Here is a 14,428-nt window from a genome sequence, read left to right on the forward strand (position 1 = left end):
CCCGCCGCATTTTTGCGCCTGTCCTAAGTCAGGATCAGGCCTTTGTTAGTCTTGTGTTTTTTATAATTTTAGTTTCTTGTGTACAATTTGGAGTTTAGTATGGCGTTCATTATCACTGAACTAGTATATATTTGTTTAGGGGCCAGCTGAAGGACGCCTCCAGGTGCGGGAATTCTCGCTACATTGAAGACCTGTTGGTGACTTTGTGATTTTGTCTTTTCTACGGTCGGGATGTTGTCTCTTTCACACATTCCCAATGTCCATTCTTAATTTTATTAGTTACATTCTCATCAAAGTAAAACATACTTTTGTCGCTGGATTGCTTTCTAAACAAATTAAAAAGGTATCTTTGTCATTGGTTGCTTTCTCAACAAAGTAAAAGATACCTTTGTTATTGGCTTCCTTTCTCAACAAAGTAAAAGTTATCTTTGTCGTTCGGTTGCTTTCTTATTGATGTTACTTTATCTCACCTTTATTGATACATGTTCATGTTTATAGCTTATTTAAAACAAAACCAAATAAATAAAGTTTCTTGGCATTGAGCCTCTCCTTGACTATTAAGTAAGAAAACAACCGACAATGATGACATTGGTGGTTTCCTCAAATAAACTCTGTTTTATTAATTATGCCAACACGTAAATCTAAAAACAACAGATAAGCATTTACAGTTTTTATTTACTGAGAAGAAAAGGACTGTTTATTGTGCAGTAGATATTTAGATATTTATTTTGCGAAGAATTTACATTATTGTGTTTGCAAACATTGGTATCACTGATATGATTATTTGAAAGTGCATTATGATTTAACCGATACAATATATTTTTATTGTCAGCGACAGTGTATGTAATTTTGACATTGCTTGGAAATAACCTTTCTTCAAAGTTTCAAATGTGTAAATACATTTGTGAAAGAACAGGTTTTCCTAGAAAGATTGTAAGCTCACATTTTTCTTACATATGCAAATTATATGTCGAATGATTGTTGTTAGCATAAGACAATACTATTATAACGATTCGCTTCCATCGGATGGAGGAAGATAAATAAACAAGTTCTTGGTATAAGATACTTTAAAATAAATCGTACGTTGATATTGGAAGAACATTAACTTTGGAGGATCATTAACTTATAAAAAACCCACTAGGATTGAAAGTACATTTACATCGGAAATTATTAAAAGTAGATAGAACCTGAGTTATAGGTTCATGAACATTGTATATAATATAAGGTCAGACTTCAACCATGACAAGTAACACGATTATTTTTACAACAACGAGGTCTATTTTAACTAGTCTTGATGACGTTTTCGGAAAAACAACAATGCAGAAAAGTACGACGGATAATATAGGTTCTACAATAAAGTCCGATAATACTACTGCCAGGCAGGAGAATTCTACTAATATGATTCCGGCATTAAACCTTGACGAGGAGAATATTGATCGTCTGCTAAAGATAGAAAACACATTCGAAGCTAAAGCGCTGACGCCGATAACCGTTTATCTAATCCTTCTAATGATAACGGGTGTTGTTGGCAATACTATTGTCTTGTATATCTACAAGTTCAGGTTCAAAAGGTCAACATCGAGAATATTCATTCTGAGTCTCGCTGCGTTTGATTTGATCACGTGTATTTTAGGGATGCCATACCATATCTTAGACATGCTTTATCCTTATCTGTTTGTATGGGACACCCTTTGCAAAGTTCTAAGTTTTGCTCTTACATTTACGATTTTGGCATCTATATTTATACTGGATCTGATCGCAATTGATCGGTACAGGAAAATTTGTAGACCGTTTAAAAAGCAGCTTTCTGGTATTGGATCAAAGATTATGAGTTGGGTGACTGTTCTTATAGCAATAATCGCTGCCATTCCAATGCTTCTAATCTATGGCACCGCTGAAGTCCCAACCGCTAGGAATCCAAATATAACAGGAAGGGAATGCTACGTCTCAGATGATTATATCGAATCTTACTTCCCATTAATCTACGATTCTTTCACTTTCTTGATTTTTATCGTATCAGTTTTTATACTAGTAGGATTTTATAGCAAAGTCGGGGTTACAATTTGGAAACGTAGGAAATTCAATGAGTCCTCACATGAATCAAAGAGATCCGGTTCCAGTCAAAGCACGCCAAACACATCGATCATACAACTAAACGTCATTACAGATGAAGCTAAACGCGGATCTCCTATGCTTGTTCATTATGGAAAAAATAAAGAGGGTGGTAATGTTCAAATATTTGATTCGAATGCCTTGGTCACGGCACCAAAAGATTCACCTTTACCATACAGATCGACAACGTCTGATCCAAAGAAAGAAAGGAAGAACCGGAGAGTAATGCGATTGATGTCTGAACCTTCAAGTACTGAACATGATTCTTCTATAATGGATCATGGGTCTTCACGGTCCCACAAATCATCCCATAGACATCACGTGACAAAGAAAGAAAAGAGAACTCTAAGAATAACAGGCATGCTGTTCGTTATAACAATAATATTTATTATTAGTTTCCTCCCTTATCTTTGTATACAAATTGTGAATGGTTTGAATGATGAATTTTGGGATGAAATGAGCATCTCGGAGATTATCCTTTTTAATCTTCTTATGAGGACATACTTTATCAACAGTATGATAAATCCTATAATCTACTGGTTTCTGGATCACAAATTTAAAGAGGAGGTTATTAGACTATTTAATGACATGAGAAATTGTAAAGCGTCTACTCGGTTTGGACGAAAAAGCTTCCATTCGTAACATGCATGTGAATATATATTCTAGAAGTATACCAGAAGTTATAAAACATTGTCAGAGGAATTGTATGACTTTAAATCGATCATCATCACAATTACATGATTGTAATTTAATTCAACTAAATCATATTCGTATTTTATCAACTATGTAGGTTCTTATTCATCCTTGGCTTTAAAATATTCAGCTTAGAGTGTTCCTCATTTATAATGATGAAGGTAAATCCAGAAAAGTACTTCGGAGATTTATAACACGTTGCTTTAATTTTTCTTCAGTATGTTACTTCGCAGAATGAACAAAATTTTCCTAATTTATATGAATGCTTATTTTTGTCTGTATATTTTTTCATTGATATTCAATAAAACATTATTTGATTAATGACATAACCACCCTCTTCTTTTATAATTCAGTTTGGTATGGTGTGAATATATACTTGTTCAAACTGACGTATCCCCAAATGTTAATAATGTTAAACTTGTTGATCGTAATATGAACAGAGTAAAATCACAAAAAATACTGAACTTCGAGTTCAATTTATAAAGGAAAGTCCCTTATCAAAATGACAAAATCAAAAGCTTAAACGCATCAAACGAGTCATATTCTTGACTTGGTACAGACATTATCCTAGAAAATGGTGGATTTAACCTGTTTTTAAAGATAGCTTAACCTCTCGCTTGTATGACAGTCGCATCAAATTCCATAATATTCATAACGATGTCTACAAAAATGACCAGATATAATAGGTAACAATATAAAAAAATAGGGGTACAGCCGTAAACATTGTGTTATTATCTTAATCACTATAAAAACAAGCAAATATTTGACAATTAAAGAAGCAAACAAAGGCATATATCTCGAATTTAACAACCTTCATGCATTCATTTGCTTCTTTGTTATACGATTGTATCTATCTATGTTAAATCTACTCGTAAAGAAAGATTTGAAGTACTGGTGCCCATTCCTTACCAACCCGACAGGCACGTCAGGTTACCATTAACTCTTGGAGTAGAATCGAGCGTTTGACGTCTATCAGTTGATAAGCATGTAAACGTCACACAGATAGAAACAAGTAAACTGCGAGCTACTGCTCACTGATGATACCCCCGCCGCAAGTGGATAATACTAATAGTGTAAAAATATGCAAGTGTTCGGTAAACAGGAAGTTGTCAAGTGATCAATCTGAAAACGCATCACACGGTATAGCTGACTTATATAAATCCTGAAACAAAATTTCAGAAATCCTTGTATTGTAGTTCCTGAGAAAAATGTGACGAAAATTTTCAACTTGGCTATCATGTGTAAAATCGTACAAGTGTTCGGTAAACAGGAAGTTGTCAAGTGATCAATCTGAAAACGCATCACACCGTATAGCTGACTTAGATAAACCCTGAAACCAAATTTCAGAAATCCTTGTATTGTAGTTCCTGAGAAAAATGTGACGAAAATTTTCAACTTGGCTATCATGTGTAAAATCATACAAGTGTTCGGTAAACAGGAAGTAGTCAAGTGATCAATCTGAAAACGCATCACACGGTATAGCTGACTTAGATAAACCCTGAAACTAAATTTCAGAAATCCTTGTATTGTAGTTCCTGAGAAAAATGTGACGAAAATTTTCAACTTGGCTATCATGTGTAAAATCAAACAAGTGTTCGGTAAACAGGAAGTAGTCAAGTGATCAATCTGAAAACGCATCACACGGTATAGCTGACTTAGATAAACCCTGAAACCAAATTTCAGAAATCCTTGTATTGTAGTTCCTGAGAAAAATGTGACGAAAATTTTCAACTTGGCTATCATGTGTAAAATCATACAAGTGTTCGGTAAACAGGAAGTTGTCAAGTGATCAATCTGAAAACGCATCACACGGTATAGCTGACTTAGATAAACCATGAAACCAAATTTCAGAAATCCTTGTATTGTAGTTCCTGAGAAAAATGTGACGAAAGTTTCATGGGACGGACTGACTGACGGACGGACTGAAGGACTGACGGACGGACTGAAGGACGGACTGAAGGACTGACGGACGGACTGACGGACAGACAGAGGTAAAACAGTATACCCCCCCTTTTTTTTTTAAAGCGGGGGTATAATTAGATAATTTTGACGGTCAAAGTACGAACAGAATTAGTACAGTATAGTTATTCTATGCATATCCTCTGCAGAATCTAAATTAGAAGTTTCCCTTTTCCTTTTTGTCGCTTATCTTTATGCATAATTATAGTGAAATTCTATTGAAAAGGGTATCAAAGAAACACGAAAAGGCATATAGACACAGCATCAATAGCAAACATAAAAGACAAAAATACACAGGTTATTTTAGAACAATAACATACTGGCAGGATGTATAAATACAGAGCCACATCATATGTATCAAAATAACACAAAAAGTCATAAAGCACATTAGCTTTCGGATTAGATGAAAATTTTGCTATAGATCTAAAGAGTTTTTGGAGCTGGAAAAAAAGTTCCGCCTTAGATATCGCAGGAGTAAGGGGAGGAACTTATCTCAAAAGCTCTAAGCGTAGGGAATGCCCAACCGAAGAGCTTTAGAAATATTGGGGAAAATGATATCCAATGATCTGGAGAAGGGGAATGGTCACGCCATGAGAACTCTGAGATCAGGGGAAAATCTCACCCGAAGAAACCTTAACTGTAGCGGGTGTCAGTATTGGAAGTTTATACTAAATAGTAGAGCGGGTACACTATCAAGAGTCAGTGAAAAAGTCAACGACCCGGGTCCACAAGTCCAAAGATTTTCCCATTGCTTATTTTGTTCTGTCTAGTTAAGTATTATGACAGCTATTTGACATACATTTTGGACATATGAGGCGATACCATTGATGCTTCAGATTATAATCCACATTTAATTTATAATATATCTATTTTCCCCGGCCTATTAATATTCTTAAATACTAAGTATCAAAATAGATAAAAGTCACCTCTGGTTTATTATAGATTTTAAAATATACATCTTCTTGGTCCTGTCCGAACTGTGGAAATGTTTTGGAAATTTCTAATTGCACGATACCACTACATCAATCAAATGGATTGCTTTATTGGGCCAGTGATACTAGACATGGTTTAAAACGAGCGTTGAAGTAAAATATTCTTAAACAAAGAAAATAAACAATTTACCAAAGAAAAATTAAAAATTAAAATGGTGGAAAAATCTTTTTTGATAAAATATAATTATCGTCGTAAAAACTATAAAAACTGTGACAAGATGATGACATATATTGAATATTCTCTCTACTTATGTGTTATCTCTCACCCAGACGTAGTAAACAAGAAGTTAGACTTCCGGGGAGACTGACTTGTGGTTACGCTTATTAGTATGCACCTAGTATGTCTACAATATAGGTCACACTTATAGCCTAAGTCATCAATTCCACTTAAAAATGTACATTATAGTGATATATCAATATATAATTTGTTAATAAAATATCAGAGCATGGTCATATTTTTTTTTTTGCACATTGCCATGGACGAGCTATTTTCATCAATTGGGGTCTGTTGCCTGTCTATTTAAAGGATTGTATCATATGCATTTTTTTTTATCTAAAAGTATTGGTCATATCAAGCAAAGATTTGGGTTTTCAATACAGTACTATTCTGTTTCGTCGTCTTTCATTTTATAAAACAATTTTTGAGGAAAATTAGTTACTGTGACGAGTTATTTGACTCTTATGTTATTATTTTTTGTTTGTGCTAGTCGCCTCAACAGTGGTCATTGATACTGACCCCTTGTCAGTCGTCTGGTGTTATATGAAGATAATGTTGAGGGTCTGGGTGTCGGTTTTGCAAAATGGACAGAATACTAGATACAAAATAGAGACAGGAGGCTGTCACAACGACAGCAAACCGGATTTATTAGCATTTATTTGTGTCCTGGCAATATCACAAGAACCATTACTGATGATTGGTGAAAGTGAAAATCGTCAATATCAAATTTGACCTCTATATTGTCATCTGTATCAACATATTAAAATTTGAAAAGCTTAGATTGAATGGTTCATGAGTAAATGCAACAACGTGAATGGTAACAACATTTTACGATCTTTCAAGAACCATAACTCTTGAACGGTAAAAGTCAAAATCGTCATTATGGAACTTGACCTCTATTTTGTCATCAGTAACAACATATTAAAATTTGAAAAGCTTTGGTAGAACAGTTCATGCGTAAATGCACGGACACGACTGGAAACGCCATTTTTCAATCTTTCAAGAACCATAACTCCTGAACGGTAAAAGTCAAAATCGCCATTATTGAACTTGACCTTCATTTAGTTGTCAGTAACAACATATTAAAAACGGTTCATGAGTTAATGCACGGACAACATTTGATTGCCGTCCGCCCGCCCGCCCGCCCGCCCGCCGAGCATCCCCAAATCAATAAGCGACATTTTTGTCACAAAAATCCGGTTAAAAATTGTCTCAAACCAAAGAATGTAGAAACGAAAGACCCCCCCCCCCCCCCTTGAAAACTTCAGTGATGCAACAATGAACAGAAATATCAGCTTGGACGTAATATTATCATTGCGGCAAATGATAAATATAACAATATAAGTTGAAGACCCGTATGATGATGACCTACAGTTGTTAATTTCTGTGTTATTTGTCTCTTGTGTAGATTTGTAGAAAAGCATACAAATATTGTATTTAATATAAACATTCAGGAGGATTGTCGTGGGGGTATAACCAAACAGATCAAGTCACTTAAACATAAAACAAATAGGGAAATTCAACCAAACTGGTGTGAGTATACTAACATTAATATGGATGGGTGTGGGGGTATAACCCCCTGAATGTTTATGTTGAAGTTATTTAATGTTTGATTATTTCCCCCTCCTGTTTATGTCGAAATATTTTAAATGTTTGATTGTCTCCCCCTGAATGATTATGTTGAAGTTATTTAATATGTTTGATTATCTCTCCCTGAATGTTTATGTCGAAGTATTTTGTATGTTTAATTGTCTCCCCCTGAATGTTTATGTTGAAGTTATTTAATCTGTTTGATTATCTCTCCCTGAATGTTTATGTCGAAGTGTTTTGTATGTTTAATTGTCTCCCCCTGAATGTTTATGTTGAAGTTATTTAATGTTTGATTATCTCCCCCTTCTGTTTATGTCGAAGTGCTTTGTATGTTTAATTAAATAACTTCAACATAAACATTCAGGGGGAGATAATCAAACAGATTAATAACTTCAACAATAACATTCTGAATTTTAATGGCAAAAGTAAGAAAACATAAACTAATAACATAAGAACAAGAAACTTCCAGGAGCTTGAATCCTTCACTTAATTAAATACTGTGGATTCATTTATTTTCGTGGATATCAATTTTTGTGGATTGCTGAAAACTTGCATATTCGTGGATGTTTGATTTCGTGGTTTGGTCAATCACTGTTTACAAAGCCTACTCAAAATATGCTATTCGTTGGACATTTGAATTCGTGGTTCACCAGTACCCACGAAACCCACGAAAATTGGTATCCAACGAATATCAATGAATCCACAGTATGTCATTAAAATCAGGTAGTGGCAGACACTTTCAATACAGTTTTTAATATTTTCCCCAGATATTATTAGATACCGTGTGCTAGTGACCTAATACAATATGTAATTTCCATATGTGTTGAGAGAAAATAAATGTAATGGCTACTTTGGTGAGAAAATGACACAGAATGGAAATACATCCTATAAGGAGATGTTAAAGAAGTTCAATTATGTTGACTTTTATGAAAATCTTATCTAGATGATTATTTATCCAGGAAACAGTTTCTATTTATTGATTATAATTTTCCTTGTAGGGATATGGACAATTCAAATCATATTGACTAAGTTGTTGATTATATATTGCTGTTTAAAGTATTTCACTACCAAGGTCTCAGATTTTTTTTTTAAATAATTTGGTCATTTGGAATTTTAGATAACTTAACCGTTTGAAAAAAAATTGTCCAAATCACACCAGATTCATAGCATCAACAAACTTGTTTCGACCATTGCATCATCTTTACGTCATGATTTTTTTTTTACCATTTTTCTAAAAATAGTTTGTCGGCAACATATCTTTTAATCATTATGGCAAAATTTCTAAATATTTTTACCTGTGAATGTTATGTTTGCAATCCAATAAGAACAAAATCAAGATAATTTGTAGAGCAATAAGCAATAAATCATTACTGCAAAATTTTTAACACCATCTTTTTCAATTTTGATAATTGAATCCTGAATATATACTGTAGATTCACTATTATTTGTTGAATTTCAATTTTCATGGATTTCATGCTTACCCGGGAAACATGAATTACAAGGTCGTATACATTACAAGAACCTATGAATTACAAGGTCGTTTGAATTACAAGGTCGTATGAATTCAAGTTCCTATGAATTACAAGGTCCTATGAATTACAAGTTCCTATGAATTACAAGGTCCTATGAATTACAAGGTCCTATGAATTACAAGGTCGTATGAATTACAAGGTCCTACGAATTACAAATTTTCTCTAGAATATATGCAGATTTTGGTAAACCAACGAAAATGAAAGTTTTCCTTAATCAACGAAAATATGAACCAATGAAAATACATGTATTCACAGTACTAGTTATTCCAAAACTCTATGGGCTTTACTAATTGATAAATTTGTATATTGTAAACATTTATTTATGCATTTTGACGACATCCTGTCCAGCCGGCTGGCATTTTGCCAGATTGACATTGTATATCATCACTTGAGTAACATTTTAGACAACGGTAAAAATCACATGACAACTATCATCTACGTGGTAATTTAGCAGGGGGTGGCATTAGGTCACTTGGTTGTTTTTGGGGAGGCACAAATCTCTCCACTTCAACAACTTGAAATAAAATGTCTTTTGTCACTGGTGATTGTATACTACCCCAGACACCTAAAACAAAACAGAAAAAAATTTACTTTTATATGATATGATGTAACTGTCTATGCTTATTCATATCTTTAAATATACATTTACTTTAATTATTCATCCCTTATTTTTATTAACTATGTATTTCCATTGTATCACAGATCAAATTTATTCGTTTATAGTGTGTTAATGTGTGTTACTATGTTTTTTGATTGATTTAAGCCATTCCAATTGATATTTTGTAGTGTGTTTTTCTATGTTGTAATGTTATCCTATTTTAGTTTGGTACCATTGAAATTTTTAATCCTGCTGCAATTGTTTGCACCTGCCCTAAGTCAGGAATCTGATGTTCAGTGGTTGTTGTCTGTTTATGTGGTTCATAAGTGTTTCTCGTTTTTTTATATACCAGTAGATTAGACCATTGGTTTTCCTGTTTGATTGGTTTTACACTAGTTATTTTGGAGGCCCTTTAGTTTATAGCTTGCTGTTGGGTGTGAGCCAACTAGGCTCTGGGTTGAAGACAGTACTTTGACCCATAACAGATTTTTAGATTGTAACTTGGATGGAGAATTGTCTCATTGGCAATCATAGCATATTTTCTTATATCTATTTTATATGAGATGCTGCAAATGTCTATGCTAAGTCATATCTTGAAAACAATAAGGAATTCATTTTTTTTTAAGTCATTCTTCATACTTTATTCTTCCATTATTATTGGCTTTCAAGCTCATACTATACACACATATAATCCAAGTTATGAACACTACATACAACATTCAACATTTAAATACAGTAAATAAATGATTTGTCTTTTTAACAATGTCATGTCCATCGATATCAGCTCTATAACTTAAACTTTCCTTATATAAAATCAGGTTGTAAACACTATAGATTTCTTACCTTGAGCAGTTTTAATGCTGTTAGGAAATGATTTGTCAGTTCTCTGTCTCATGAATTTCCAATGCTGCCCATCAAATGAACATTCTATAATTTTTCCATCCATTTCTTTCAGATCTTTTGTGTACTGAAATAGATGAATGTTGCTTTTATCCACTGACTGAATTTATATAAAACAAGAATGTGTCTGAGGACAGCTCAAGCTTTGCAATTTTTCAAGTTAAAAAAATGCAGAACAGTAAGTGACTCATTTGTCAAATATTAATTTGTCTGTGACTTTTGGTTCTCAGCATTGTGTAAGAGTTTTATATAATTTGGATGAGGAAAATATCTGACACAAAAAGTAAAGAAATAAACAAATTAGTGATTTTCCAAGCTATAAAGTGGCATTATTCTAGAAAGTTTAGTGACTCACTGACGATAAACAAACTCTGTCTGCGAGTTTTGGTTCTTAGCATTTTGTATGAGTTCATATTTTATAATTTGGATAAGGAAAACTCAAGTAAGAGTGCGGAAAGGAAAATGGGATGGACAGATAGACAAATGAAATGACAGAAAGATGGTCGATGGTAACACTTAATACCCCTGTTGACTATGGAAGGGGCAGAAAAAGGGGGAGGGTTGAGACCTCTAAAGTAATTTAATCTTTAGTCTTATGTCTTATGTTGATGTTTTTTTATTATTTGAATAATAAGGTCTTAATGGCAGATCTTCAATTGTTATACTGTTTTTGTATAAGACCCTCTCCTTTCTAAAAAAAAGTCAAATCAAATTGAAGCATAATTCTTTATTTTTAATTATGTAAACAATACATATAAAATAATTTCTTTTCAGTATACAAAGCATATGAAATAAAATTTTCCAAAAAAAGTAGCATATACCTATAATTGTTAATGTTTGTGTCATTTTGGTCTTTTGTGGATAGTTGTCTCATTGGCAATCATACCACATCTTCTTTTTTATATATAGTTACATTGTACTACATGTATCTTTTCAGTGGCTTTAAAGGAGCATATTCTCAATTGCAGACTATTAATATCCTGGATTAGATTATTTCCCCTGTTGGCAGGGGATTAAACACATTTATGATCATACTCTCCTGGATTAGATTATCTCCCCTGTTGGCATGTGATTAAATACATTTATGGTCATACTCAGGATGTGTTTACTTTTTTATAGTTGGTTGAGTTTTCTCCAAAAGATCTGCCTCAAACAATCTTTTGACGTCAAGCAACAGTTTTTAATGATGACATCAACTTTTACTGGAATCTTTGTGATATGAGGTAATGGCAGACAAATTTGCATACAAATGTAAATACCTCTGTAATATCCCTTTCCCTGCCCCTTTATTCAGTAGACTAACCTTCATTTCAGCTAAAGGATTGTCTTGTCCTAACACATAAAGATATCCTTTTGTCTCTGGTAACATTCTGCAATAAAAACCTTTTTCCAGTCAAGTAATGTGTTAAAATTATTGGTGTTTAATAACACTTTCAGCCACCAATTTTATTCTATAAACATGACAATCAGTTTTCTTTAGTGGAGTGAATTTGTATACCCAAAGAGAACCATCATCTATGGCAAGAAAATGGATGATATATGTCAAGAGTAGGGTTTGAACCTCAGAGTTGACGATTTAGTGATCACTAATGATGAGGATTCATTTATTTTTGTGGGTACCAATTTTCGTGGATTAAGAAAAACTTGCACATTCGTGGATATCTAATTTTGTGGTTTTGCAGAAGTCTGCATACAAGCCTATTGAAAATTTGTCATTCGTTGAACATTTAATTTCATGGTTTATCTGTAACCAGGAAATCCACGAAAGTGGGTATCCAATGAATAATAATGAATCCACTAATAGATGAAATAATTAAACAATTTTGTCATCAAGATATCAGTAGTATTCTAAACATTCAAAGTCTTTGTTATGTGGGTTAATTCAATTTTGCACAATGCCTTTTAAAGGTCATTAGTTACTAGGTCAACAGCTTCTTGGATACTCTGAATTCATTTATTTTCGTGGGTATCAATTTTCGTGGATTTAGGAAAACTTACATGTTTGTGGATATTTCATTTCATGGTTTTACTGAAATCAGGACCCAAGCCTTTAAAAAATTCAGTATTGACTGAACATTTAATTTCATGGTTCACCTGCTCCCACAAAATCCATGAAAGTTGGAATCCAACGAAATAATAATGAATCCACAGTATTTGATTTGTTATTTTGAAAAACATTCAGTATTTTAGCTGATAAGCAATTCAATCTTATAACTGTATTTCCCTATCCAGTTTACTTGAGCATTTTAAATGTATACACTCTTTGTCAGTGGTTTCTTAAAGTCAAGTAAGTGTTTATATTTTCACATCAGCCAGAACATTTATAGTATGGATTATTTCCCTTTGACATGCAACATGCTTCTCTATTCATATCATATTGTAAATGAAAACATATCCAAATAAATTTCAACAAAGATTGAAATTAAATCATCAAGGTGCTTTTTTTGTTGAAATATATGTCTAAATGTTAAAAGGACCATGACCTAATGTAGGAAAACTGTATCCTTGCCAATAAAGGGGTTTGAACTCATAATCTCATAGCAGCAGGCTAGCATTCACTGCATATACAGTAACTACTTTGATAGTCAGCCATCAAGATGTGTATTTTATTCTTAGCAGAAACTGTTGGAAAAGTTATGATAAATATATATTATGAAAAAAAATAATCTAATAAATTCAAGGATTGTAAAAGGGGAGACAATCTGAACTGATGTATCAGCTGTTGTCTATTGTTGAAAGAACAAATTTTAGAGAAAAAAACTGGGTTAAAGTTTATACCAGATTTCAAAATTAACTTACCTGGATTTTCAAAAATATGCTTTTGTTTATTTTTATTCGAAATCTGACGAGATAAGGCTTACCCTGGTTTATTTTCCTTTGCTATTTTTAGTTTAAAATCTATAGAATTAAGTTCTGGAGGTTTCCATTTCAGCACTTCCATACACCTCCCTGGGCAGTAAGGCTAGTTGATAAAAATATAATAAGAAGAAATTATTAGCACTTCCATACATCTAACTGGAAAGTAGGGCTATATGGTAAAAATATGATCAGAAGAAATGATTCATTCCATACACCTCCCTGGAAAGTAAGGCTACATAGTAAAAAATATAATAAAAAATGATTAGCACTTCCATACACCTCCCTAGGAAGTAAGGCTAGTTGGTAAAAATATAATAAGAAATGATTAGCCGATCAGATATTTTCTATTGTGATGTAAAAAAATTCTGGGAACCTTTGTGATGTCCAGTAATTTTTGATGAATAACAATAATGTGTATTGTTTACTTAGAGAATTCCGATGCCAGTGATTGGTTTGGTCTTGTGCCATAGTGATATCCTTTCTTTTCCATCATTTATAAAAAAAAATCATGTAACAGGTGAAAATTAATATTCACTAACATCCAAAAGTAAACATTTAGAATAGCCTTTATATTTTAAGTCTGGCACACTGTCTGCTGATTTAATCAATTTATCAACTTATACTTACATCTGGGACGGGCTGAAATACTAAACCATCCACCTCATGGCTAACCTGACTGGCAAAACTTCCATCTAAAACCTACAATATAAGGTATTGATTATTTTAATACTAAACCATCCACCTCATGGCTAACCAGACTGGCAAAACTTCCATCTAAAACCTACAATGTAAGGTAATGATTATTGTCATTGCTTTGTTCTTTTCCATAGTTTTTTTGACTTATTAAAATACCAATTTATTTGCCATGATTAAATAAAGAAAAACTTGAATTCAAAAGAAAATAAAACAAGATCTTTGATGTATTGGTCATCTTTTGTTTCTTTTTGAAATCTCTTAACCTAAAAAAGTGAAGTTA

The 14,428-nt window shown here is 32.9% G+C and overlaps 1 protein-coding gene across 2 annotated transcripts in view; it reads right to left on the reverse strand.

Moving 5' to 3' along the window:
* Nucleotides 1-9,393: 9,393 nt before the first annotated feature.
* Nucleotides 9,394-14,428, reverse strand: part of LOC143054929 (mRNA-capping enzyme-like) — a 46,402-nt gene continuing 41,367 nt past the window's right edge. For both annotated transcript variants that reach the window (XM_076228027.1, XM_076228025.1), the window contains 5 exons: nucleotides 14,080-14,151; nucleotides 13,455-13,555; nucleotides 11,897-11,963; nucleotides 10,537-10,660; nucleotides 9,394-9,660 (listed from right to left, as the gene is read on the reverse strand). In XM_076228027.1, the coding sequence (XP_076084142.1) occupies nucleotides 9,527-9,660; nucleotides 10,537-10,660; nucleotides 11,897-11,963; nucleotides 13,455-13,555; nucleotides 14,080-14,151 (498 nt within the window). In that variant the 3' untranslated portion in view covers nucleotides 9,394-9,526. The remainder of the gene's footprint in view (nucleotides 9,661-10,536; nucleotides 10,661-11,896; nucleotides 11,964-13,454; nucleotides 13,556-14,079; nucleotides 14,152-14,428) is intronic.

This window comes from Mytilus galloprovincialis, chromosome 12 (assembly GCF_965363235.1).
Source record: "Mytilus galloprovincialis chromosome 12, xbMytGall1.hap1.1, whole genome shotgun sequence".
NCBI lineage: Eukaryota > Metazoa > Mollusca > Bivalvia > Mytilida > Mytilidae > Mytilus > Mytilus galloprovincialis.